The sequence below is a fragment of the Acomys minous genome, assembly GCF_964271855.1.
Source record: "Acomys minous genome assembly, chromosome: 16".
NCBI lineage: Eukaryota > Metazoa > Chordata > Mammalia > Rodentia > Muridae > Acomys > Acomys minous.
The window spans coordinates 19,740,939-19,768,887 of record NC_140498.1 but is presented as its reverse complement, the minus strand read 5'-3'; the positions used below and the strand labels follow the sequence as shown (position 1 = coordinate 19,768,887).

The following is a 27,949-nucleotide window of genomic DNA, read 5'->3' as shown; positions in this document are numbered from 1 at the left end:
TCTAAGGTAGCAACTTCAGGTAAGACAAAAATGTATGTGCTTAATTATGCTATGATGTATAAAATATCTAAAGTGAAAACAATTCTTACCCATATTGGCCAATAACCCTGAAATTGCTTGAACATCAGCTCCAAGAAACACTTCATTAAGTGTGGAAACTACTGGCAAACACAGAGTATGGACACGGATTCTTCTTTCACCTTTAGGGGGAAACACAATAGTTTTTTTTTTTTTTTTTTTTTTAAAGGCTATGGTAAAGCCACCACTTCTTTTTTCTTTTTCTTCTCTACACCCCCCACCCCACCCGTACATGCGGTTTCTCTGTGTAATAGCTCTAGCTGTCCTGGAACTTGCTCTGTAATGCAGGCTGGCCTCGGAACTCACAGAGATCCACCTGCCTCTGCCTCCCAAGGGCTGGGATTAAAGCCATGTGCCACCACCACCCAGCCTTCTTTTTTCAGAGGATAATGTCTCTGAGTTGGCTCCCTCACCATGTGCATTCCAGGGTTTGAATGTATGTCACCAGGCTTGATGACAGGCACTTATACCTGCTGAGCCACCTGCCAGCCACTAAAATAATTTCTGTTTTAACTTAGAACCAAGAAGGTCACATAGAAAGCAGAATACTCTAGGAAGTGTCAGAAAAGGGTTTTATATTTCAACTGTGAAATGCTTCTTGTTCAAATTATTACTAATAGACAGAGAAATTGTAGCTGACAGCTGATAATATGCCTGATTTCTCTCTCTCCCTCTCCTGGACAGGATCAAGATGTAGCCCAGGCACGCTCCAATTCATCAACTGACTTCCCTAGCTGCCTAGTGACAGGATTAGAGAGGCACTATAGCTGCTCTAACAGATCCCTTGCCTTTAAAAATGATTAATTAATTTATTTTTATTTATTTAAGTTTAGTTTTTGGTTTTTAAAGACAGGGTTTCTCTGTGCAGCTTTGGCTGTCCTGGACTTGCTTTGTAGACCAGGCTAGCCTCGAACTCAGGGCTCCACCTGCCTCTGCCTTCTGAGTGCTAGGATTACAGGTGTGTGCCACCATTATCTGATGATTTATTTATTTTTGAGTGTTTTGCCTCATGTATGTCTGTGTGCCATGTTTGTGCTTGGTGCCACAAAAGATTGGCTCACTCCCTTGGAACTTTAGTTACAAATGGTTGTGAGCTGCCATGTGGGTGCTGGGAACAGAATGTGGGTCCTCTGGAAGAATAATCAGTGCTCTTAAGTGCTGAGCCACCTCTCTAGCACCAATTTCACATATATTAAAAAAAATATTTTTAGGCTTTTTTTTTTTTTTTTTTTAGTTCTTTAAACTTATCTATTTTTATTTCTGTGCATTGGTGTTTTGTCTGCAAGCCTGCCTGTATGAGGGTGTCTGAGCCCCTGGAACTGAAATTAGGGACAACTGTGAGCTGTCATGTGGGTGATGGGAATTGAACCCCAGTCCTCTGAAAGAGCAGCCAGTGCTCATAACCACTGAGCCATCTTTCCAGTCCCGTGTATGAGTATTTTACCTGCATGTCTACATGTGTACTATGTGCATGCCTGCTTGCCAAGAGCCATTGTCTTAGGGAAGTTCAGTAGGCACGTGGGTTTTCTGGAAGGTATTCCAGTATTTTGTAAAGTCTAGACTGTGATTCACCCCAGAAATGCTTCTAGCCTCTAACACCCCTTTTTCTCTGTGCTGCTGCATCTCTCAAAAATCTGGTATGGTGTGAGCCTTCACTCTCTGGGTATTTACCCACACTGATTGAACAAACCTCCTATGAATCTTTATGAAGATGCACTGTTGATATTGGAATTTCTGATTTGATTCAAACAATTTTATAAGTTAATAAGTTAATAGAAACTTTTCAGCCGGGTGTGGTGGCCACACCTTTAATCCCAGCACTCAGGAGGTAGAGGCAGGCGGACCTCTGTGAGTTTGAGGCTAGCCTCGTCTACACAGAGAAACCTTGTCTTGGAAGACCAAAAAATAAATAAATAAATAAATAAAAAATAAAAATAAACAAATCTATCTATCTATCTATCTTTCTATCTATCTGGTGTCTATGTCTTTTGGATTAAATAATACTACTGTAATAATTTTAGGCTCCTAGTAATAAACATTATTAGCCATATTTATTATTTTCTACAATAAACTTTAAAAGAATTACTGTTATTTTTATTTATGTGTGTATATATGTGTGCCACATGTCTGTGGGTATCTACAAAAGCCAAAAGAAGATCCATAGGCAGTTGTGAGCTGCCCCACATAGGGACAAGGAACTGAAATCTGAGTTCTCTGGAAGAACAAGAGGCACTGTTAACCACTAGGTCATCTTTTTAGCCTAGAGAGAATTGTTTGTTTGCTTGTGTTACACAGGGCTTCTCTGTGTAGCTCTGACTGTCTAGAACTCACTGTGTAGACCAGGCTGTCTTTGAACTCACAGAAATCTGCCTGCCTCTGCCTCCCAAGTACTGGGATTAAAGGCGTCCACCACCACGACCGGCGGCAATAAGGTTTTTATGATTACAAATAATCTGTTGGCTCAACAGAAACCAGTTAATTGAAGAAGAGAGTACCATAAGCCGTAAAGACAGCAACACACTGGAAAGCCTTCTTTATCCTTATATTCTGTGCTTAGTCAGTCATGTGCTGTACATTTACACATCTGCTGACAGGCTAGGTCTCAGCTGGGTGCAGTGGCACAGGCAGGTGGATCTCTGTGAATCTTAGGCTAGCCTCACCTACACAGCTAGCTTCAGGCCAGTCAGAACAGAGCTACAGAGACCTTGTCGCAAAAGACTTAAAAGGGAAGGCATCATTGTGTGTGTGTGTGTGTACGTGTGTGTGTGTGTGTGTGTGAGAGAGAGAGAGAGAGAGAGAGAGAGAGAGAGGAGGGGGGGGATAAATGCAAACAAATTTTACCTTTACTTGATGTATATAATAGTGCTGACTGGAAAGAAACTAGCTGAGTGTCAGTAAGACTCTCTTCTACTGACATCTGTACAGCATAGCCGGCATCTGGGTTGACATTGGGAAGAGACAATAAGTCTGTAGAACGGACAAAGAAGTTCCCATGGAAAGTATGAATGGAAAGACCTAGAATAAAAAAAAAAAAAATCACCATGACTGTTACATGCTTACTTACGGATATTCTTATTCTATCCAGGTCAGTTATCAGAGAAGACACAGTACTCAGTGATACAGAGAGGCACTGGGCATCTCCTTAAATGACAGTGGGGATGCAAATTTTCAGAAACCCTTTTGGAGGACATCAGCAGTATAAGCCAGTGTTTTATTTTTACCTTTAGAAGTTATCTTTGTTATATTTATTTATTTTATTTCATTCAAGAGGGACACCTGTGCACCACAATGCATACACACGTGAAGGTCAAAGGACAACATGTGGGAGTTGGTTCTCTCCTTCTACCTCGTACGTCCTAAGAATTAAACTCAGGTCATCAGGCTTGGCAGCAAGTCCTTTACCTGCTGAGCCATCTCTCTGGTACCAGCATTTTTATTCCATATTTAGTTGATACACACACACACACACACACACACACACACACACACACACACGCACGCCCATGCATTTTTTTTTTTTTTTTTGAGATGTGGCCTCTTTTTTAAAGAAATTGAAATAGTGCTGGGTGTGGTGGCGCATGCTTTTAAACCCAGCACTCAGGAGGCAGAGGCAGGTGGATCGCTGTGAGTTCAAGGCCAGCCTGATCTACAAAGTGAATCTAGGACAGCCAGAGCTATTACACAGAGAAACCCTGTTTTGAAAAACCAAAAAAGGGGCTGGAGAGATGGCTCAGAGGTTAAGAGCACTGACTGCTCTTCTAGAGGTCCTGAGTTCAATTCCCAGCAACCACATGGTGGCTCACAGCCATCTATAATGAGATCTGGTGCCCTCTTCTGGCCTGCAGATGTACATGTAGGCAGAGCCCTGTATACATAATAATAAATAAATAAATCTTTAAAAAAAAAACCTTATACAATATGTAGTTAATATTGAGCTGGAGAAGTGGCTCAGCACTCAAGAACACATACTGCTCTTGCAGGTAACCCAAGCTATGTTTCCAGCATCCACCCTATGCCTTACAACTACCTGTAACTCCAGCTGCAGGGGATCTAATGCCTATGCACTCATGTGCACACAGACATACACATGCACTTAATTTAAAATAATAACAATCTTTAAAAATAGAGAAGATTGTGAATGTATTTAAAACTACTAAACTGCCAGGCATGGTGGCACACTCCTTTAATCCCAGTAATCGGGAGGCAGAGGCAGGCGGATTGCTATGAGTTCAAGGCCAGCCTGGTCTACAAAGTGCGTTTAGGATAGCCAAGGCTACACAGAGAAACCCTGTCTTGAACTCCGCCCCAAAGTCCCCCCCGCCAAAAAAAAATTACTAAAGTATGTACACTAAAATGGTAAATTTTATGCTATGTGAGTTATTTCAATTTTTTCCCCCCAGGCAGGGTTTCTCATGTTGTCTAATTTTATATTCGAAAAGTCAGCAATATATCTTTGCAGGGTAAATCCTCTAGGATATGTATTTTTTTTTATTGGTATGAAAAACAACATGTATCCCATGAGGGAAATAAAGCGTTCCCACCTTTGGTGCACCGGATCCTCATGACTGCCTCAAAGCCAATCTTGCGAGTGAGGTACCTCTGTAGTTCCTTCTGTAACTTCTGCACTTGGACTGGGTTGTGCTGATGATGGTATGAGGGATAGTAATAGACACTGCCTGCTGAGTACCGAGAAATACAGCCTGGAAGAGAGCACACACTCCTTTTATTTACTCCTTCATTTACTCACATGTGTATGAATGCATTTTACACGCACATATACACACACTCCCAATTAAAAAAAAAATTTTTTTTTTGAGGCAGGGTTTCTCTGTATAGCCTTGGCTGTCCTAGACTCGCTTTGTGATCCAGTATGGCCTCAAACTCACAGTGATCCACACACTCCCAATTTTTAAAGATGTATTATTGTTGTTATTATTATTATTATTATTATTATTATCATCATCATTTTAAATTAGGTACAAGTGTGTGCTGGGTTTGGATACATGAGTATTCTAGGTACCTACAGAGGTAAGAGGCATCAATTTCTCTAGAGCTGGAGTTATAGGCAATTGTGAGCCACAAGGTGGGCAACATAATTTGCGTTACGTTACACGCATGAATGCACGCCCGCCTCAGCACCTCAACACATTCCTTTAGAATAGTAACTACTTCACAAAGTAATTGCACACATTTTCTCTAACTTCTCAAGGTACTGTCAGAAAGAATAGTCTACTCCTTTATAATATTGGTATAGCAAGTAATTTCTCTACTTCCCTTACACTAAATTAAGAGTAGAATGCCAGGTGTAATGGTGGATGATTTTACCCCCAGCACTTGGAAGGCAGAGGCAGGCAGATTATTTGTGAGTTCCAGGACAGCCAAGGATATGTATAGACACATTGTCTCAAAAAAGAAAGAAAGAAAGAAAGAAAGAAAAGGAAAGAAAAGAAGAAAAAAAAAAAAGAAGAAGAGTAGAAAGTTGTTGGTGACACATGCTTTTAATCCCCAGCACTCCAGAGGCAGAAGGATCTCTGTGAGCTCAAGGCTAGCCTGGTCTACATAGTGAGTTCCAGGACAGCCAAGGCTACACAGAGAAACCTTGTCTTGAAAAGCCAAAAAACAAAAGGAATTGATTAAACTGACTGATTAGCAGGTGGCCAGGCATGGGGCACATGCTTATGGTCTTAGCTGTTTGAGAAGTTGGGATGTATTACGATGGGGCATGGGGAATAATTATTACTGAGTCCGAGATTCGGAGACCACCCTGGGAAGCAGAGCAAGACCCCACTTCAAAAACGGAAAACTGGGCCAGTAAGATGACTCAGTGAGTAAAGGTGCCCTCTACCAAGGCACAGCCTGGGAGAGTCACCACTTGTGGGTTGTCTCCTGATCTCCACATGTGCCTTCTTATGTACAAATGAATAAATGTAGAAAATTAATTTAAAAAAGAGAAAACTGAAATAACAATGACAACGATAAATAAGACTAAGTCTCCCAAAGAACAAGGCTTATTTTTATCTGGTCCTCTATTTAGAATACTATCGTAACAACATCATTCTCAAATTCATTTAAAGAAAAAAAAAGTCATTGAAAAGAACACTGCTGGGTGTGACAGCACACGTTTGTAATTCCAGTACTTGAGAGATGGGAGCTCAAGATTACCCTGGGCTACCTGAGACCCTGTACCTAACCTCCCCTACCAGCCCCGCCCCCGCCCCCGCCCGCCAAAAAAAGGGAAGAAAGGCAAGAACGTACCTAGAGAAGCCAAATCAGAATACTGTCCACTGAGAAGGAACAAGTCAACAGCTGCCTGCTGGCCAGAACAGTCCAAGGCTAATTTCTTATAGAAGTCAGTGGATGGTGTCAGGTGTATTTCCTATTAATTATCGAATATAAAGAGAGAATTTTAAATTCATCACAAAAAAGTGTAAATACACACAGGGTTTATGTTTGTTCTGTTTACTATTAAAAAGAAATGTTCCCCCTCCCCCCCAAAAAAAAAACAAAGAAAGAAGAAAAGAAAAACCTCTATTACATTAATTTTATAATAATAAAAATTATCTTTAAAGACAAGGTAATTATTATTTTAACATCAGCTTAATAAATGCCCCATCTGACTAGGACATACTAACAATTCACACATGGCATGTATTTAGGCCTTTTAGGTACCCTAAGAGGTGGGCATTGCACAGCATCTTCTCTTCATATAAAAGAAACAGAAGGATGTAACAGATCAGCTCCTGAAGTGCAACCTCCGTATCAGGGGCAGTAGAGCTTAGGCTGTCTGGCCAGGAATGACATGGGAACCATGTAGTGGGCCCGCTTTCCTCTTGCCGTTTGGGAAATGCAATCTCCTAACTCACATAAAAGGAGCTCAAAAGCAATCCCTGGCTGTTAATCTAGTAAAATATGACTTCTTTTCCTTCTTTTCTTTTCTCTTCTTTCTTTCTTTTTTTTCTCGAGACAGGGTCTCTCTGTGTATCTTTGGCTGTCCTGGATTCCTTTGTAGACCAGGCTGGCCTTGACTTCACAAAGATCCGCCGGCCTCTGCCTCTCAAGTGCTGGGATTAAAGGTGTGCATCACCATGCCTGGCTTTCGTTTCTCTCTTTTTTTTTTTTATTTTGTTTTTGAGTCAAAGTTTCTGTGTAGCCCTGGCTGTTCTAGAATTCACTCTGTATACCAGGCTGGCCTTGAACTCATGGAAATCCACCTGCCTCTGCCTCCTTAGTGCTGGGGTTAAAGGTGTGCTGCAATTAAAGGCCTGCCCCACTACTGCCCAGCTCCAAACTATGACAACTTTTAGTGGTCATTTCAGTTCCATTTTACACCTAGCAAATGTATTCTCTTAGTCTTCCACACTCTCATCAAAGCCAGGTTGGATTCCTAACAGCCTAAAACATGAAGATAATAAAGTACAGATGCATCAGGCAGGTACAGAAAATAGTAGTTATGTGTACAGAGAAGTGAAACCTTTTACTCATTACTAACAGTCCCTCCTCTCCTCACAGCTGAAAAACTGAAATAAAACAAAGAGATGGAAAACAAGCTCCCTGGTCTAAGGGACAGCACCAGCACACCCAGGTCACACGCCTGGTGCTGACCTTAGCAGATGACCGTTGGTTGGGCTCCTCTCGTGGTTTCAGGGCTCCCACACCGAGCGTGGGGAGTTGTGTTTGGAAGACAGACATTCGACCGCCAGTTGGTGATATCAGCTTAAATGCAGCCTGCAGTGCAGGACCCAAGGCACTCTGAGTCTCCAGTGTCTTAGCAAACATTTGTGGCAAAGTTTTCAGTAAATCTTGGACAAGCTTGTAAAATAAAGCAAGAAAACTAACGAATGTTACGATGAAAATTTTCCACAGTAAATCATTCTTTACTACAATAGACAGGACACTGAATCATGATGACGGTCAGAGATCTATGGACACTACAGCAAACAATGAAGCTGGTCAATGACAAGAAAGCCATTTTAAGTAAACGTTATAAATTGGCAAGCAGGACATCAAAATCGAGGCCTTACAGTTCTTGCACATGCAATAGTCCAGCAAGACTGTAAGTCCAGAATGTATGCAAAAAACCATCACAATTTAGAAATTTATCTATTTGAATGCCATGAAACATGGCTTTCTCCATCACCATTACATTCTTTATTCTTTTAAGTTCCAAAGTGAGTTTAACTCTTCCCTGTTGCAAAAATCTAAGATATCCAGTAATATGCCAACTAGGAGTATTACTACAAAAGAAAAACAAAGTCAAACCAACTGCCTATTTAAGTTAGGTTGTACAGATAAAAGAGAATTAATGGGAAGAATCCTTGTGCTACAGCACAGTCCCCGCTGACAACAGTGGAGAGCACAGACTTGCTAGTTAAATGTTACCCTACGGCATATATGCAGGTACAGGGTAGACAACATCCCCCCTTCAGACACATTCTGTTCACCTCTCACTGTATTATGTCATGGCAATTTCCAGGCAGGTAATAAGTTTCTTCTGAACTGACCCAATGACACTCTGTGAATCAGAAAAGCAAAAGCACTGAGAGCAGCTGGCTATGTGCTTCCGTGCAGTGACCAGCAGTGTTCTTGCAGCAACCCGCCCTCTTCCCACACAGCCTGGCCTGCAGGACAGCTCTCCTCCGGTGCTCTTCCTTCGGGAAGAGCCTTGTCATCTGCTCCACTATAGAGAACCTGCTGCCTTAGAGTAAAAAACAATCAGTACAAGACTGATCTCAAGAACTGTCCATCTAATGAACTTAAACTAAAAGTCCATATCAAATGCTACATAGCCTAAAACATCAAAGAAAAGTGAAATTTAAAGTTTGTTTCAGAAATACACACCAGGGTTAAAATTAAGCATGGCAGATAAGAAAGTGTGCCTTACCTCTTTACTTTCATTTAAGTTTACTAGTAAGTTCTCTGGCATGGGTATAAAAACATCTGAAAGAATAAAGAAGCATTTCTTTTATTATTTATTTATCTTTTTTGTTGTTGTTGTTGTTTGGTTTTGTTTTTTGTTTTCCGAGACAGGGGTTCTCTGTGTAATAGAGCCCTGGTTTTTCTGGACTCAACTTGTAGACTAGGCTGGCCTCAAACTCAGAGATCTGTCTGCCTCTGCCTCCCCAAGTGCTGGAATTATAGGTTTGTTTCACCATGCCCAGCTGCTTTGTGTGTGTCGGGGGGGGGGGGGAGGTTGAGACAAGATTTCACTGTGTATCCTTGAAATTCTTTTTTTTTTTTTTTTTAAATTCTTAAAGTAGACCAGGCTGACTTCAAAATCATGAGATCCACCCATCTCTGCCTCCCACATGCTAGGATTAAAGCTGTATGGTTACTATGCCTGGATAAAAACTCATTTTCAGTATTAGAAAGACAGCTGTGGGGTTGGAGATGGGTCATTGGTTAAGACCACTAAGCTGCTCTTCCAGAGGACCCAGGTTCAGTTCCCATGTGGCTCACTGTAATTCCCAGTCCAGGGGATCCAGTACCACCTTCCAGCCACTTGCAGGTAGCAGTTAACAGAACACACAAGAATGCTTTGTTTGTATCTGAGGTAACAGAAGGCTGAAGCTTCTTTATAAAGCCAGTGTCTCTACTAACGGCACTACAAGAGCAGGTGAACTAGAAGGTGCTCTGCTCGTTTTAGGGGAGCCTCTTAGAATAGTCTCCTTATTTACTCATTTGGTGGTGCTTTGTTTTTATTCAATTTTTAATGCTCAGGTGCTGTGTATGCCAGTGGTGCATGGGGAGGGCAAAAGAGCCTTGAGTAGCATCTTCAGAAATGCCACCCACTTTTAAAAAAACAAGATCTCTCACTGGTCTGGAGCTCATGAATTCGGCCAAACTGGCTGACCAGTGAGGCCCAGGGAGTGGTCTGACTCTGCCTATCAAGCACGGGGATTCTAAGTACAGCACCACGACTGATGTGTTCCTGTAGGTCCCAGGCTTGCACAGCCAGCACTTAACCGACAGCTGTCTCCTTTAGCCCCACATTACTATGTAGCCCATACTGGCTTGGGTCATCTTTCTGCTTCTGTCTCTCTAAGTGCTGAGGTCACACAAATGCACTATCATGTCCAGCTTACAAAACACTATAAGATATTTTTGAATGTATTCTCCATATTACATTCATTAATAGGGCAAAGTTATGGCCCAGCAGTTAAGAATGCTTGTCGCTCTTGCAGAGGATGCTAGGTTAAATCCAATCACCCACTATTGCCTGTAATTCCAACTTTAGGGGATCCAGTGACCTATTCTGGCCCTGCTGACAAAGATACAGAGACACATACCCATGGATAAAATAAATAAAATTTTTAAAAATCATCATACCTGGGTGTGGTGGCACACACCTGTAATCCCAGGACTTGGGGAGGCAAAGGCAAGCAGATCTCTGTGAGTTTGAGGCCAGCCTAGTCTAGAGTCCAGGACAGCCAAGGCTACACAGAGAAATCTGTCTCAAAAAAAAAAAATCATTATCAGATATATAATTACAAGTATTTTCTCCTGCCCTATGGCTGTTTTCAACTCTTTCTAGAGTATTCTCTGGTAAATTGGTATTTTATTTTTCTTTTGCAGTTTTAGGGATCAAACCAGGGCCTTGCATACCTGAAGTGAGCACTCTAGTACTTATTTATATCCTCAGACAAAAAGCCTTTTTGTTTGTTTGTTTTTCTTGTAGTTTTGGCTGGCCTTGAGCACACATAGATCCACGGGCCACTGCTTACCAAGTGCTGGGATAAAAGGCGTGCGCCACCATGCCCAGCTGACAAGAAGCCTTTAAGAGAGGTTTTTTTGGTGGTGGTGGGCTGTTTTTGTTTTTCAAGACAGGGCTTCTCTGAGAACTCAGAGATCCACCTGCCTCTGCCACCTTCCCCACCCTCCAGCCCTCACCCCCCACCTTCTGGGATTAAAGGCATGCACCAAGATATGGTTTTACTGTGTACTTCAGGCTGGCCTCAAATTTCTGTAATACCTCCCAAAGGTATATGCTACTAAACCCATCAAAAGTCTGTCTGTTTGGGTTTTTTTTTTTTTTTTTTTAAGATTTATTTTATTATTATGTATACAGTGTTGTCTGCTTGTTTGCCTGCAGGCCAGAAGAAGGCACCAGGTTACATTAGAGATGGTTGTGAGCCATCATGTGGTTGCTGGGAATTGAACTCAGGACCTTTAGAAGAGCAGGCGGTGCTCTTAACCACTGAGTCATCTCTCTGGCCCCGTTTTTGTTTTTGAGACAGGGTTTCACATAGTCCAGGCTCTTGCTGAACTCACTATGTAGCTGAGGATGAACTTGAATCTGGATACTCCTGCCTTTTTTTTTTTTTTTTTTTTTTTTAAGATAGAGCTTTACTATGTGTCCCCAGCTGGCCTGGAACTTGCTATGTAGAGCAGGCTGTGCTGTGCTGGAACCTGGAACTTAAAATGATTCAGCTATCTCTGTCTCCCAAGTGCTGGGATTACAGGCACCACCACTGCCCAGAATATTTTTAACTCTTCCCCTCCCCCAAATCTCTGGCTGTGCTACCACACCCAGCTAATATATTTTTAAATATAAGTACCACGCATGGTTTTATGTGGTGTTTGGGCTCAAACTCAGAGATTCATGAGTGTTAGACAAGCACTCAGCACTGAACCTCTCCAGCCTCGAGGCCAAGGCTGATTATTTGTGTGTGTGTGCAAGGGGGGAGAGGCACACCATGCATGTGGATCCAGAAGACAGCTTGCAGGAGTCCATTTTTTCAGTCTACTTTTATATGGGTTTCAGGTATCAAGCTCAGATCACAAGATTTGCATGACAAGCATCTTTACCCAAGGGTCAACTTGCAAGCCCAGTAAAAGCTTTTTTTCCCTTCGAGACAGAGTCCAATAAAAGCTTTTAATAGTGATAAAAAACCATTTATGTTTTTGCTTGTGTTTTGGGTGTTATTTGTAGGTGAATCCAATCTTGTGACGATTTCCCCATGTTTTATACTTTTAATTTAGTTTGGTCTTGTTATTGTTTTCAAAACAGGGTTTCTCTGTATAGCCCTGATTGTTCTGGAACTCACTCAGGCTGGCTTCAAACTAAGCGATTTGCTTGCCTCTCTTCCCAAGTGCTGGGATTAAAGGTGTGTGTCACCACTGCCTGGCATATTATTAAGTCTTAAATTTACTTCTTTCTGGTATTTGTTGTTGTTTGAAACAGGGTCTCACTATTTATCCCCGGCTGACTGCCCTGGCACTCACAACGTAGATGAGGCTGACCTTAGACAGTAGTGAATCTCCTGCCTCCTTCCCTGTGCTGGGATTACAAGCATATGCTGCCACATTTGGTTTACTTAATTTTCTTTAAACAGTATGATCTCGCCCTTCTGTGTGTCCAGTTTTCCATCAAAGAATAGCCCTGGCTATTCCCCTAGGGTCTGTCTCCTCCACCTCCGCCCCCCAGGGTCTGTTTTGGAGCTTCAGTATCTACTTTTCTTCCCGAGTCGATACTGAGCTTCCTTTCTTGTCACACCCACAGCCCTCAGGCACTTCTTTAATGCACAAGTGGACAGGAAAGGAATGACACTGCTATAACTCCCACAAGTGCTAACATCAACCTGTCTTTGTTTCCTTGCTCAGAAATCCTTTCTCCTCCATAACCCTTTTGGTCTCTGATAAAATGAGAGACTGGACTTAAAGACTCTGATAATTCCATTAAGCTAATGATTTTGTACTCAAGACTTCCCTTCAGCTTGGCTTGCTAGAGCACAAGTTTAAGGCCAAACTGGGCGATTCAGTGGATTTGAGCTCTGAAAAGCAAAGATTTTTTTTTCCTTCATTATTCTAGAGTCATACCATACATTCCTGACTCACCAAACACTCAGGAAATATTTATGAAAGGGAAAATTCTCCAGAAGTTCAGTGAGTCTAAGCATATAACACGTACCGTCAATATCTGAAACTATTAGCATCTGAGGCTGGGAGAGACCTTCCTGTAGACTGTAGAAGTGGATAGTGCTATCAAATGTTATGAAACCGATTTTTGTCCTAGTGTTGCCAGGAAGCCTAGAAACAAATTCACAAGAAAGTTTTAATCAGTGTACACACACACATATGTGCACACACATGCACAGATACATGCAGACACACATTCTCCGCCTAAGTGTCACATGTAGGTAAGCATCCAAAGTAATAGTGTAGAAAGTGGCCCAGCATAAGCAGGTATTTACACCAGCCAATGTTTACTTGGCATGAAAACATCCTCTTCAAGTGAAAAATGAAATATTCAACAAAAAGCAGTAATACTACAGCAGTTTAAAATCAACTGCTTCTATATAAAGGCATAAATAATTTCTTGGTGTTATGTGAGCTTTTTTAAAAACCTGGAAACTATGTACAAAACTGGGCCCAAATTCAAATTATGTTATTTATTTATTTATTTTTGGTTTTCAAGACAGGGTTTCTCTTTGTAGCCCTGGCTGTCCTGGACTTGCTTTGTAGACCAGGCTGGCCTTGAACTCATAGCAATCCACCTGCCTCTGCCTCCCGAGTGCTGGAATTAAAAGCATGTGCCACCATGGTCCAGCTTCAAATTATTTTATAAAGAAGCTTAACAGGCTGGGGATTCAGCTCAGTGGTAGAGAACTTGGGAGATGGGTGTAAGGCTCTGGGATGGATCACTCTCTAACACCCACAATATACTGTTTTAACATGCATTGTAGGGGCTGAAGAGATGGCTCAGTAGTTAAGACCACTGGCTGCTCTCGCAGAGGACCCAGTTCAATTCCTAGCATCACATGGCGGCTCACAACTGTCTGTACCTATAACTCCAGAGGATTGAATGATCTCTTCTGACCTCCTCTGGTACCAGGCACACATGTGGCGCACATATATACATTCAGGCAACCACTCAATACACACATAAAAAATGAATCTTAAAAGAAGAAAATTAAAATACAATGTAAATTTAGCTACTGCATCTAATTTAAACAATTCAATTCCTTTAAGAACAAAGAGGACCAAAAGTATGTTTTAAATGACCCAACATATACAACAAAATTTCAAAGTGGGAAATGAATCAGTTTGCAGCCTTTTTCATGCTGAGGTGGGTTACTGGATGCTCTTGGCCACACACAGGCCCCATAGAAAGCTTAGGCCAGGATGTACAAATACAGACAGGAGCAAGAACACCTTTCAGCCAATACAAAGGGGCCACTCAGGTTGCGGTGAGATCTGGCCTGTGTGTTTCTTAGACTGAAAGGTCACACTAATTTTTCTTTTCTTTCTTTCTTTTTTTTAAAGAGTGTAAAGTAAATGTTTATTTGTGGTCTTATGATTTCACACTAATTTTTCTAAGTTCTATCCTGTGCACATAGCATTTAAAGCATATCTCTCTTTTAAGAATTAGAACTACGACAACCAAATACAATACATATGTACTATTTGAACTTTTACTCCAGCAAGCCTATGACTCAATATTGTTTGAGACAAATAGGAACTATAAATAAGCAATAAACAAACAGACAAACCACGTGTTAAAATCATGGCTAGGCACAGTGGCTCATGTCTGTAAACTCAGCATTCAGAAGGCTGAGGCACAAAGATTGCTGAAAGTGTACAGACAGCCTGGCTGAGGCCTGCCTTGACTACAGAGTAATATCTTATACTTAAAAGGCTCTGAGGTATTTAAAGGTAAAACGATATGATGGCAGAGATTTGCTTGAAAATGGTCATGAAAAAGGTGTCTGAATAGAAGATTACATGAAGCAAAAACAGCACGTTGAAGGTGACAGGCAGTGGGGGTCCTCAGACTCCTCTTCCCATTGACCACAGGGTCTAAGTAAGGTCTAAGCTACCCATTTAAGTGGTCCTGTAGAACATAATTATGTACCTTAAAAAAACAAAACAACCCTATTAGTGGCTGGGTGGCGATGGCACACACCTTTAATGCCAGCACTTACAAAGTAGAGGCAGGCAGATCTCTGAGTTCAAGGCCAGCCTGGTCTACAAAGCAAGTTCCAGGACAGCCAGGGCTACACGGAGAAATTCTCTCTCATAAAACCAACCCCTTACCCCCAAAATTAACTGTTCATTTTGAAGATACTATTTGTTTCAAATTAAGCTGAGTTAAGATACTTACAGATCCAGATTGTCTAACAAACTCTGGCAAACCGAACTCAAGTATCCAGTTTCTATTGCGTTGTGAGATACGTCAAACACAAAGAGGTACACGGGAGGTTGTGGAGGCCGTAACTAGAGAGAAAGGATTCAATTAAATATATTCAACAGCATTAAATTTAAATTTACATGCTGGGATCACATACAGCAAAACTACAATATAAACACTATAAAAAGGCTAAGTGAGGCAGCAGGTGAACCTCTTCCCTGATTACAGATGCACTTATCACAGGGTCTAAGTAAGACCTAAGCTAACCAGCCCATTTAAGTGGTCTTGTAGAACATAATTACGTACCTTTGGAAAAAACCTAACTGTTCATCTTGAAGAAGCTACACGTTTCAAATTTAAGGGAAGAGCAGTGTCTGGCATAGTTCAGCAGGAAAGAACACATGCCATCACAGGGCTTGGGCAGTCCTGGCAATGCACCTATGTGTGGCGCTTTTTGCCTGCATGTGTGTGCACCATGTGTGCATACAGCCTGGAAACCAAGGGGAATGCTGGATCCCCTGGAACTGGAGCTACAAATGGCTGTCAGCTCTTATGTGGGTCTTGAGAATCAATCTGGGTCCTCTGAAAGTCTACCAGTACTTTTAACCCCTAAGCCATCTCTGCAGCATCTAATGTAAAGATCTTGATCCATACAGTATTAACAAACATGGTTTTACTTCATAACTATTTAATAACTTATACATTTATTTTGGTTGACTTGTTTATTGACATATTCCCTCCCTCCTCCTTTTTCAAAAGTATTATTCAAGACAGGGTCTCCATGTAGCCCTGGCTGTCCTGGAACTCACTATGGAGACCAGGCTGGCCTGAACTCAGAGATCCACCTGCCACTGCCTCTAGAATGCTGGGATTAAAGTTGTATATAATGTCACACCTGACAGGTGCCTGGGCTCTTTAGCTTGAATTTGACAAAGAAAATGTAGAGAACTGTTACCAGTAACTTCAGTGACTCCATTAAAAAAAAAAAAAAGAAAAAAGAAAAAAGAAAAAAAGAAAAAAGATGACCCTCTCATAAATTACACAATAAAATAGATTCAGTCACACAAATCAGCAAAAAACAAACAAACAAACAAATACATAAATAAAAATAAAAATACAGCTCATTTGAAGTGCTTGCCTATCTCAGAAGCATAAGGACCAAGTTCAACCCCCAGAACCCATGTGGACAGTGGCATGAGTCTGTGAGCAGTGCTGAGGAGGCGGCCAGGAGGATCCCTGGGCTCTCTGAGCTGTCAGCATAGCCTAATCAAGGAGAAACCCTACCTCAAAAAACAAAAAACCAAGGAGGGGTGGCTTAGTGATGCACCCCTTAAATCCCAGCTTCTCTGAGGAGGCAGAGAAAGGAGGATCTCTAGGAGTTCAAGGCTAGCCTAGTTCCAAGTATTCCAGAACAGTCAGGGCTACATAGTAAAATCTTACTTATTTTTCTTTTCTGGTTTTTCGTTTGTTTGTTTTTGTTTTTTCGAGACAAGGTTTCTCTATGTAGCCTTGGCTGTCCTGGACTCACTTTCTAGACCAGGCGGGCCTTTAACTCACATCAATTCACCTGCCTCTGCCTCCCAAGTGCTGGGATTAAAGATGTGTGCCACCATGCCCAGCTTCTTTTTTGTTTTTTTTGAGACCAGGTTTTTCTATGTAGTCTAAGATGTCCTGGACTCACTTTGTAGATCTGCTTGCCTCTGCCTCCCCAAATGCTGGGATTAGAGGTGTGCGCCATTGTGCTCAGCAAGACGCTATTTCAAACAAAAAGAGCATGGATAGGGCTTACACACACACACACACACACACACACACACACACACACACACACACCACAATGGTGTTAGCGCTGTTTTCATATTCCTCTTTGCTTAGATACAATTAAGGCCCAGTCAATGAGTATCTAAATCAAGAGGCCGGGGCTGGGTGTGGTGGCACACACCTTTAATCCCAGCACTCGGGAGGCAGAGGCAGGTGGATCGCTGTGAGTTCAAGGCCAGCCTGGTCTACAAAGTGAGTCCAGAACAGCCAAGGCTAACACAGAGAAGCCCTGTCTCAAAAAACCAAAAAATAAAAAATAAAAAAATAAATCAAGAGGCCTGGACTTTTGATCTTATTTCATGTGTATGTGTGACAGCCTGTGTGTACATATGTGCGCTACTTACATACAGTGTACACAGAGGCCAGAAGAGGGTTTCAGATCCCCTGACACCAGAGTTGCAGGCTGTTGTGAGCAGCCACAAGAGTGTTGGGAACCAAACTTCAGTCCTCTGCAAGAGCAGCCAGAGCTCTTAACCCCTAAACTGTTTTTCCACCCCTGTTTTTTTTTCCTTGAGATGATTTTATATAGCACACACTGCCCTAACTCACATGTAATTCAGGCTTGAACTAATCCTCCTGCCTCTACCTCCTAGGTGCTGGGATTATACAGCAGTATTGTGAAACACAGAAGCCTGGTTTAACTGAAATATCAATATGGTCCCACACACTTCAAATTCCTTTCTATAGAAAAGATACTGAGGTAGAACATCACACACACCTTTACTCTCTGAATATCTTAATCTAACTACATGCATGTATGTGCACATTTGACAAATGTGTATTATGTACTTGTGGGATATGTACATCATGTCCCATGTATGGAAGTCAAAATATAACTCCCAGGAGCAGGTTTTCTCCTGCATCTCTGGGTCAGGAGATGGGACTCGGGTCATCAGGTCTGCACAGCAATCCCTTCTACTTGTTGAACAAATATTTTCTTAGCTAAAAACTTTGTTAAAAGATAAAAAATTTTTTTAAAAAAGGGAAAAGCTGGGCATTGTGGCACACATCCTTTAATTTAATCCCAGGACTCAAAGGAGGTAGAGGCAGGTGGATCTCTGTGAGTTGGAGGACAGCTTGGTCTACACAGGCTTCAGGACAGCAAGGGCTGTTACACAGAGAATCCCTGTCTCGAAAAACCAAAACCAAAACCAAACCAAAGACAATTATATTGTTTTGCTTAAAATTCAGTATAATAGCTGGAATTATGGCTCATAACCATAAACATCATTTGGAAGTCTAAAGCAGATTACAGGAACTTTGAAGTTAGCCTGAGCTAACTAGCAAAAACCAGGCCAACCACGGCTACATAGCAAGATCCTGGATAAAAACAAAAACAAACAAACAAACAAAAAACCCAACACACTCCACTCCAGAAAAAAGAAAAAGAAAGCTTACCATGTATTCTGAAGGAGCCATAAACTCAATAGTAGCATTTTGAACTTCAGGTCTTTTGTGAGGTTCTCCATAAACTCTGGTTAAAGGGTTGTACATGAATTCTTCAGGAACTGTGCAACACAAACAATTCATTAATAAAAGGATTAATTCAATACCTTTGCGTTTGGATTTTTATTAATTAGGTGTCATAATTAATTTAATCCAAGCTAAAAATAAAGGAACAAACTGACTTCTTAAAAGGGTTCTATTTAAACTCCTCCTACATGGACTGGAGAGATGGCTCAGAGGTTGAGCAAGGACTGCCCTTCCAAAGGTCCTGAGTTCAATTCCCAGCAACCTCATGGTGGCTCACAGCCATCTACAATGTGATCTGGTGCCCTCTTCTGGCCTGCAGATGTATATGCAGGCAGAGCCATGTACACATAATAAACAAACAAACAAATAAATAAATAAATAAGTAAATCTTAAACTCCTCCTATATAGACGGCAGTAAGAAGCTTTGCTGACAATGTAATGTAGTCATGGTGACTTTCCCCAGCACCTGATGTCTGAAGTCTTACAGTTAATTTCCAAATAAGCTAGAAAAAATGATTAAAAACTTATTAAATTCCAGTTGTTTACCTACGTCTCCCAATTGTGCAAAGACTCTAATCTTTGATACAGAAAGCACAAAGACTGGCTTCTTCCAGAAAGCGAAGATGCAGTTGCCTCAGGGTGAAAGCCATGAGGGATCAGCAAGTTTCATTAGCACCAACTGCCTTTATACAACACCAACTATCTCTACCTGTAAGTCGCTACGCTCAGAGTACTTTAGGAATTAGCTATCCTTGAACAATAACTGTTTAAAGATTAAAATCCTAGCCTGGGGAAGGGAAAAGAACAAAGAAAATAATCCTTAGGCTGGATGAGGTGGTTGCATGCTTGTAATCCCAGCATGTGAGAGACTGAGGCCGGGGGCTCACCACCAAATTAGATGCCAGCCCAAGCTCCGCAGTAATAAACACAGGCCAACATGTGGTATAGTGTGAGTCCCTGTCTCCAAAGACTCACACAAAGGCTCAGCAAGACGGCTCAGTAGGTAAGGGTACTTGCTGCCATGCTTGACAACCTGGGTTTGATCCCTGGAACCCACATTGTGGATATGGAGAACTGATCCCTGACAACTTGTCCTCTTACCTCCATGTGCATATTGTAGCAAGTGTTCTGCCCCTCCCCCTATGCACGCGCGCGCACACACACACACACACACACTAAATGTGGTGAAGAAATATCAAATAAATGACAACTACCACAACCAACCTATAATCTTTATGTATTCAAAGGGTAAAATATAGTTTATTTAACAGGTCAACAGCAAACAAAGGAGGCTACAACTCCTTTTTGTTTTGTTTTGTTTTGTTTTTTGAGACAGAGTTTCTCTGTGTAGTTTTGGCTGTCCTGGACTCCCTTTGTAGACGAGGCTGGCCTTGAACTCACAGCGATCCCTCTGCCTCCCAAGTGCTGGGATTAAAGGCATGCACCACCACACCCAGCCAAGGCTACATCTTTTATCACAACTTCATTTGAGTATCACAGCACATACACTCAAGTTTTTTTGTTTGTTTTGGTTTTTAGACAGTATTTTACTCTGTGTAGCCCTCGCTGTCCAAGACCAAGCTAGCCTCCAACTCAAGAAATCCACCTGCTTTTGCCTCCCCAAGGGCTGAGATTTTTGGGGTCACAGGTGTGTGCCACTGTGCCTAGCACACTTAAGATTTTAAAGGTGAGCCAAGCGGTGGTGGTGCATGCCTTTAATCCCAGCACTTGGGAGGCAGAGGCAGATGGATCGCTGTGAGTTCGAGGCCACCCTGGTCTACAAAGTGAGTCCAGGATAGCCAAGGCTACACAGAGAAACCTGTCTTGAAAAACCAAAAGAAAAAAGAAAAAGAAAAAGATTTTAAAGGTGAACTTAGCACTATACTTTTTTTCCTGAATTTTTATAAGGTAAAAAGTATACTTTGTTTTGTTTTGGAGCCCAGGGTGGCCTTGGCCTCCTCAAGAGCTCAGATTACAGGCATGTGACACCACACTCAGCAAAGTCTCAAGTATTAATGAAATTTTTTCCAAAAGACATTTACATTTTTCCTTATCTTTTAGTCAAGGTCTTATGTAGGCAGCCCAAGTTGGCCTTGAACTCTGTATAGTCCAGGATGACCTCCTGCCTCTGTCTCCCAAGTGCTAAGAATACCAACAAAATGCTATTGGTTATGTGATATTACTCAAATATAGATTATGAAGTAGTTACTGAAAGAATGTGTCCCTTCAGCTACTGACCACACTGCATTCAACTAGCCCTACTCTGTTCAAAAGCAGGGAATGAATAAGGCAGCTGTTACTCTGTGGACTTACTTTACTCTGTGGGGGCGAAAAATCACACAAACTAATTTCAAAGCAAAAGTATTTCGGGCTGGAGACACAGCTTAGCAGGCAGAGTGCTTGCCTAACATGGAAGAAGTCCTGGGTTCAATCCCCAGCACCACAGTACCAGTTTTGGGAGCATAACCTCTAATGCCAGCACTCAGTAAATGGAGGAAAGATGACTCCTCGGCTGCACGGCAATTTGAGACTAGCCAGGGAAACTGGCTCAAAATAAAACAGAACAAAAACCTTAAACCATACTGTGAACTATTCCATTTATATGTTCAATATAATAAATTTAAAATATAGTCTCAAAATTATTATTTTTCCATTTCTGCCCAAAAGTATATATTTATCTATAAGTATAAAGGCATTTTAAAAAGAGCTAGCAGTAGCTGTCTGATCTAAGAACTGATTATCTGTTTATCAAGTAAATGAAAGGGTTGTTTTTCTTTTGAGATAGGCTTTCACCATTACTACTAGACTCAACTCCCTAATGGCTAGGATTACAGGCTCATATGTTATCTTTATGTCTCTCTCAAGGCAGGGTCTATTTCTGTAGACCAAGCTGATCACTCATTCAGAGATCTACCTGCCTTTACCTTACAAGTATAGGGATTAAAGTGATGAACCACATGCCTGACTCTTTTGTCATTTCATATTTTTATTATCTGGTTTCTCTACATTGCAAATAAAAATTAGAAAATATTTCAAGGGGATGGAAAAATCAGCAACACTAAGGATGTAGACTGCTCTTGCAGAGGATCCCAATTCAGTTGCTAACACCCACATCAGGCAGCTTGTAACCACCTGTAACCCCAGCTGCAAAGGGATTCGATGCCTTTGGCCTTCAAGGGCACCTGCATTCATCGGGGACACATACCCACACACATACACATAATTAAAACAAATATGGCTTGGTTTGGTTTTGTTTCCTTTGCTTTTTTGAGACAGGGTTTCTTGGTGTAGCACTGGCTGTCCTTGAATTCAGAGATCCACCTACCTCTGCCTCCCAAGTGCTGGAATTAAAGGTGTGTGCCACCACCACCCAACACAGATATACTTTTTAAAGACAATGTTTCAAAAAAGCATACCATCATTGACTCGATAACATAAGTTACATTTCCACCTTCTTTGATCAAGGAAGTTGACGAAAGGGTTGATATAAGTCCTGCATGAACGGCATCTCACAATTGTACTGGAGGTGACCACAGGCAATTGCTGAAACCAACAAACAAAACAGAGCTGAGTCCTTAATGGCAATGACTGTAAGTTGAATTAGTAGATTTACTCTATCCCGTCCAACTAGTGAGCCATTTTAACTTTGGAGTGAAATCGAGGGCAAAAGTGTGGGCCCAGAGGCTCACACCTGGGGTCTCAGTGCAAGGGAAGAGGCAGGAGGGCTGCAGAGCAGGAGTTGGTCTAAAAACACCACATGCAGTGGTGTCCACGCTAAAACACATTAGAAAAGGGCTGATCTTTCACTAAACACTCACACTGCAGAGCCAAGGCAGGACACTGTACAATATGTTTTCAGGGACAGATGGCAAAGGAATAGGAACAACATTCTGTTTTGCTTTGACAGGCCCAATCATATTGCCCAGGCTAGTTTCAAACTCCTGAATTCAAGTAATCCTCCTGTCTTAGCTCCCAAGGGAGAAAGTACATTCAAAAACAATGAAGAGCAAAACTGTTAGAGAATTTTGATTTTATATTTAGAGGCCTACTTAATTCTCCCAAGAACTATGACAAAAATAAATGTTTTTAAATTAATGTTTATCATCTATTAAGAGTTATGGGAGCCAGAAGTGCTGGAATTAAAGACGTGCACCACCACGCCCAGCTTGTATCTGTTTTTTTAAAAAGTGTCTCAAGCCGGGCATGGTGCTGCATGCCTGTAATCCCATCACTCGGGAGGCAGAGGCAGGTGGGTTTCTGTGAGTTCAAGGCCAGCCTGGTCTACAAAGGGAGTCCAGCACAGCTAAGGCTACACAGAGAAACCCTGTCTCAAACAAAACAAACAAACAAAAAAACCAAAAAGTGTCTCAATATGTACCCCAGGATTGCCTCAAACTCCAAATCCTCCTGTTTCGGTCCTCTGAATGTTGGAACTGCCAGTGTGTACCACCAAGCCTAAGGTTTTTTTTCTTTTAGTTAGGCCCAGCTACATATCATCCCTTGGACTTTTCAATAATACTTCATTTAACTTGGTCTTAAATTGTAATAAAATTGTTGGTTGAATTAGAAATTAAAAAAGAAAATAACTGTCATATAACAGACTTCATATTCATTCTTTTTTTTAAAGATTTATTTATTAAAAAAAAAAATATTTAGCCGGGTGTGGTAGTGCACGCCTTTAATCCCAGCACTTGGGAAGCAGAGGCAGGAGGATCGCTGTGAGTTCGAGACCAGCCTGGTCTACAAAGTGAGTCCAGGACAGCCAAGGCTACACAGAGAGACCCTGTCTCAAAAAAACCAAAAAAACAAAAACAAAACAAAACAAAAAAAAAGATTTTTTCAATTTATTATTTATATAGTATTCTGCCTGCATGCCAGGAGAGGGCACCAGATCTCATTATATGGTTGTAAGCCATTGTGTGGTTACTGGGAAATGAACTCAGGAAAAAACAGTGCTCTTAACTTCTGAGCCATCTCTCCAGCCCTTCATATTCATTCTTAAATTGTTGCAAAAATACTTCACCACTTAGATAATTTCCACAAGACATCTCCTTTTTCTAAAGAGGCATACCACTAGGTCCTTGAAAGGGTGAAGCAGCAGCCCCAAAGGAAGCTTGGCTTTATTCAGTAAGGCCTGAGTCTGAGGGATGCTAGTCAGCGTACATCGAAATAACCTGTTGGGGGAGAAAAAGTACAAGTCGATTGCTACCGTCATTATTTTAGGACAACAACAACAACAATATAAAATTTAAGAAAGTTAATGATTCATTTATAATCTGATTTAATTTTATAATAACAAAATACTTAAATAAAAGTTTAAAAAAATTACATTACTTAGGGAATAAAGAGTTGGAGTATGATGTCCTAAAACCTGGGACACAAAATCAAAGGAGAATGAGGTTTGAGGCCAATGTAGGTGTGGTGGTGCCTGTCTTTAATCCCAGTACTTAGGAGGAAGAGGAAGGCAGATCTGTGTGAGTTTGAGAGCAGCCTGGACTACACAGTTTCAGGACAGCCAGAGCTACACAGAGAAACCCTGTCTCAAAACAAACAAATAAAACTAATACCTGTTCTTTGGAATGTAGCTACACTAATGATCATGAATATAATTTATAAGAGCTAATAAAAACAATCAATTCAAGGACATAAACCTCTACCTTCTAGTTTTTTTCATTTTAAAGTTCTAGGACAATTTTATTAGTTTAAAAGAAAACACCAGACCAGGCAAGCTGCAACTCTTTTTCCCCCCTCTGTGTAGCCTTGGCTATCCTGAACTTGCTTTGTAAACCAAGCTGGCATTGAACTCACAGAAATCCTCCTGCCTCTGCCTCCCAAGTGCTAGGATTAAAGGTGTGTGCCACCACACTCTTACAAGCTGCCATGCTGTTAGCTGGCTTAGAAGTCAGACAAGAAGCCACCTGGCAGGGAGGAGGCTCCCCAGAAATAGTCCAAGTGTTAGGGAAAGCGTGCTAAGAGCAGAGGTGAGAGAAGAGAAGGAGCCACACTTTTCGGGGTAATTCAGAAAGTGGGCAGACATAGGGAGCAGCATGGCCGCACTCTGTAAAAGACCACCAACTCCATTTCTTAATTTAGACATGCAGAACTCAGGTAAGTGAAAGCACAGTTTACCTGTCCCGCTTATTCATAACAGCTAGAAAGCACACCAGATAACTTAAAAACACGGATACTAGCTGGGTGGTGGCAGCACATGCCTCTAATTCCAGCACTTGAGAGACAGAGGCAAGCAGATCTCTGAGTTCCAGGCCAGGCTGGCTGACAAGTGAGTATAGGACAGCCAGAGCTATACAGAGAAACCCTGTCTTAAAAAACAAACAAAAACCCAAAACAACAGAACATGGATACTGCCATGTTGAATAAGAAATGGCATTTGACGCCTTACTCTGGGTTACAGTTGAGTTTCTGGATGTCTTCATGCAGATTTGGGACTGGAGGCTGCAAAGGTGTTGAGGGAAGCATGTTTCTCTCTTGAAGGAGATTGACAACTCTTAGGCCCTCTGGATGTAGACTCAGTCCACTCATGCTTGCAGTTAAATGATTAGCACCTAAAGGAGTCTACAGACAGTTTCAAAGTGAGTAACCTTTGTAAGTGTGTAGGGCTCAGCTAGAAAAGCATTGTCTAAATTCCTGGCCAAGTTCAGGCTCTAGAAAAGTATGCAAATACAAAAGCCTTATGAGCCAGGTGATGGTGGTGATGGCAGTGGCACACGCCTTTAATCCCTGTACTGGGAGGCAGAGGCAGGAGGATCTCTATGAGTTCGAGGCCAGCCTGGTCTACAGAGAGTCCAGGACAGCCAGGGCTACACAGAGAAACCTTGTCTTGAAACCCCCCCCCCCAAAAAGGCTATAACATGTTAAATATACCTTTTATAATTCTCTCTCAGGGGACTGGAGAGATGGCTCAGAGGTTACGAGCACTGACTGCTTTTCAAGAGATCCTGGGTTCAATTCCCAGCACCTACATGGCAGCTCACAACTGTCTGTAACTCCAAGATCTGACACCCTCACACAGATATTCATGCAGGCTAAACAACAATGCACATAAAGTAAAGAAAAATAAATTATTTAAAAAACAAAACAAAACAACTCAGCCAGACGCGGTGGAGCACGCCTTTAACCCCAGCCCTCCGAAGGCAGAGGCAGGTGGATCGAAGCCAGCCTGGTCTACAAAGCAAGTCCAGAACAGCCAGGGCTACACAGAGAAACCCTGTTTTGAAAAACAAAAGAAAAGGAAAAAAAGCTCTCAGCTGGACATGGTGGTGCTCACCTTTAATCCCAGCACTGGGAGGCAGTGGATCTCTGTGAGTTTGAGACTAGCCTGGTCTACAAAATGAATCCAGGACAGCCAAGGCTACACAGAAAAACCCTGTCTCAAACAAACAAACAAACAAACAAACAAAACAAAATAAAATAAAATTTTAAAAAATCTTTCTCTCTATCTCTATATATAACCAAAAGGGAACAAATATATTTTTAAAAATTAAGTTTACCTGAGTAAAGGCCTGGGGGCCACTTGGGTAATTCCGGGAGGAGGGTGGCCCTCCAGCCACACTAGGTGGCGCTGTGTTCTGATAGCCTGGTGGTAAGGAGGGGTAGGCATATCCCACACTTCGGCTGGCTTTGGAGTTCTGATTAATAGGCTGAGGTGTTGCTAGAAACAAGGTAACTTTTAAGTTCTAGTTTATGTTCTAGATATTTAAAATCACTGTAAAGAGCCATTAAATTATAAGTTACAACTTCAATTCATTTGACAACTTAGAGAAAGAATCATTAGTAACAAGTAATAGCATGATCAAAATATAGTTAATGTAGACTATAGCCATAAACACACAGTAGTTTGGCATAGTTAACTTACTTCTATATTATATAATAAATTTCATATTCAGACTAAATTTTCATTTAAAAAAACATTAATGGATCCATTTTAAACGCAATTTAGGGACTCAGGTACATGAATGTAAATTTATATAATTAATTAAAGTGTGGCACATAAAGTCCAAAGCTCCGACTCTAGAAGGATGAAGAAACTAACTGCCTGGAAGCAAAAAAAAAAAAAAATATCGACAGTCCGTATATGCACATAACATAAACTTTTCTCTTAGTTCCTTACAATGCACACATATTACTTCTATAATCAGAGAAGAAATCTCACCCAAGAAGCCACCTCCTTCAATTTCGTCATAAGTACTGTGAACCACCATAGATCCATTATTGGCAATTGCTGTAATACCTAAGGAGGAAATTCATCAAGAAGACTTAATTAGAATGACTGCCATAGTTTCTTCAAAAAATGAACGGACACTGGGCGTGGTGGCGCACTCCTTTAACCCCAGCACTTGGGAGGCAGAGGCAGGTGGATCTGTGTGAGTTCGAGGCCAGCCTGGTCTACAAAGAGTCCAGGATAGTCAAGGCTACACAGAGAAACCCTGTCTCAAAAAACCATAAAAGAAAGAAATGAACTAATAGCTAAACATTTAGATAGCCTTTGAAAAATAATGCAAACCACAGCCTATCAAAAATGTCAAGTGTTGCAGGTACTTCCACACACGCCTTTAAGCGTATGCCTTTACTCCCAGCACTGGGAAGGCACAAACAGGCAGATCTCTCTGGGTTTTTTCTTTTTCTTTTCTTTTTTTAAAGACAAGGTTCTCTGTGTAGCCTTGGCTGTGCTGGACTCACCTTGTAGACCAGGCTGGCCTCAAACTCACAGAGATCTGCCTGCCTCTGCCTCCCGAGTGCTGGGATTACAGGCATGTACCACCACCCCAAGCTTAAGTAGTGATTTTTTTAAAGTTCAGATGTGAAAATAAAAATTTAAGTGCTGACAGGAGAAGGACCAGGAATATATCTTACTGGTTGAATGACTGTTTAGTCCCTGGGTTCAATTCCAAGTTCAGGAAATAAAAAGGAAGTTGCTGAGCTCGAGAGATGGCTCAGTGGGTAAGAGCACTGGCTACTCTTCCAGAGGATCCAGGTTTAATTCCCGACACCCTTCGCAGCTTACATCTGCCTATAAACGCAGTTGTAAAGAACCTGCTGGGCTCTGGCTGCCTGGGCAGCATGCATGCAGTGCAGACACACATGCAGGCACACCCATACACACAGAGTGATAGAAGGCCAGGTGTGGGTGTTTAAAGGGAGTTGCTGGCCGGAAGTAGTACAATAGTAGGGTGTTCACCTAACACACACAAGATCCTAGGTTTCATGCTCAGCACTGCAAAAAGACAACAACAAACACCAACAGATAAAACACATAAAAAGTAAATTGCTAGTTTTTAAATGTTTGCTTTTTGAGATGGAGCATCATTATACAACAGAGGCTAGCCTCTAAGTTAGACCCCTAAGTGCTGGGATTACAGGTAGGTATGTGCCCCCAAATACACAAATGTTTCAAATAACTTAGGTGCAACTTTATGGAAAAGAAACATGAGT

General features: G+C 41.6%; 1 protein-coding gene and 2 long non-coding RNA genes across 5 annotated transcripts in view; 1 reads left to right on the top strand and 2 right to left on the bottom strand.

The window, feature by feature from the left end:
• Positions 1-27,949, bottom strand: part of SEC24A (SEC24 homolog A, COPII coat complex component) — a 58,080-nt gene that overhangs the window by 13,231 nt on the left and 16,900 nt on the right. For 2 of the 3 annotated variants that reach the window (XM_084764123.1, XM_084764124.1), the window contains exons 4-17: positions 26,670-26,747; positions 26,008-26,168; positions 24,900-25,072; positions 23,571-23,673; positions 21,916-22,042; positions 18,425-18,534; positions 15,179-15,291; positions 12,986-13,104; positions 8,960-9,015; positions 7,681-7,887; positions 6,334-6,454; positions 4,620-4,778; positions 2,920-3,093; positions 90-200 (exon numbers count right to left, since the gene is read on the bottom strand). In XM_084764123.1, the coding sequence (XP_084620249.1) occupies positions 90-200; positions 2,920-3,093; positions 4,620-4,778; positions 6,334-6,454; positions 7,681-7,887; positions 8,960-9,015; positions 12,986-13,104; positions 15,179-15,291; positions 18,425-18,534; positions 21,916-22,042; positions 23,571-23,673; positions 24,900-25,072; positions 26,008-26,168; positions 26,670-26,747 (1,812 nt within the window). Of the gene's footprint in view, positions 1-89; positions 201-2,919; positions 3,094-4,619; positions 4,779-6,333; positions 6,455-7,680; positions 7,888-8,519; positions 8,591-8,959; positions 9,016-12,985; positions 13,105-15,178; positions 15,292-18,424; positions 18,535-21,915; positions 22,043-23,570; positions 23,674-24,899; positions 25,073-26,007; positions 26,169-26,669; positions 26,748-27,949 lie in introns of those variants that run through there. The other variant, XM_084764125.1, reaches the window with a different exon arrangement.
• The window catches only part of LOC311587412, a 91,802-nt gene continuing 70,317 nt past the window's right edge, over positions 6,465-27,949 (top strand). Inside the window, exon 1 of the long non-coding RNA XR_014775858.1 lies at positions 6,465-7,151. This is a non-coding gene — a long non-coding RNA (uncharacterized lncRNA). The remainder of the gene's footprint in view (positions 7,152-27,949) is intronic.
• Positions 11,349-12,979, bottom strand: LOC311587411. Its single transcript, XR_014775857.1, has 2 exons — positions 12,741-12,979; positions 11,349-12,226 (listed from the first exon to the last, which is right to left on the bottom strand). It is a non-coding gene; the product is annotated as an uncharacterized lncRNA (long non-coding RNA).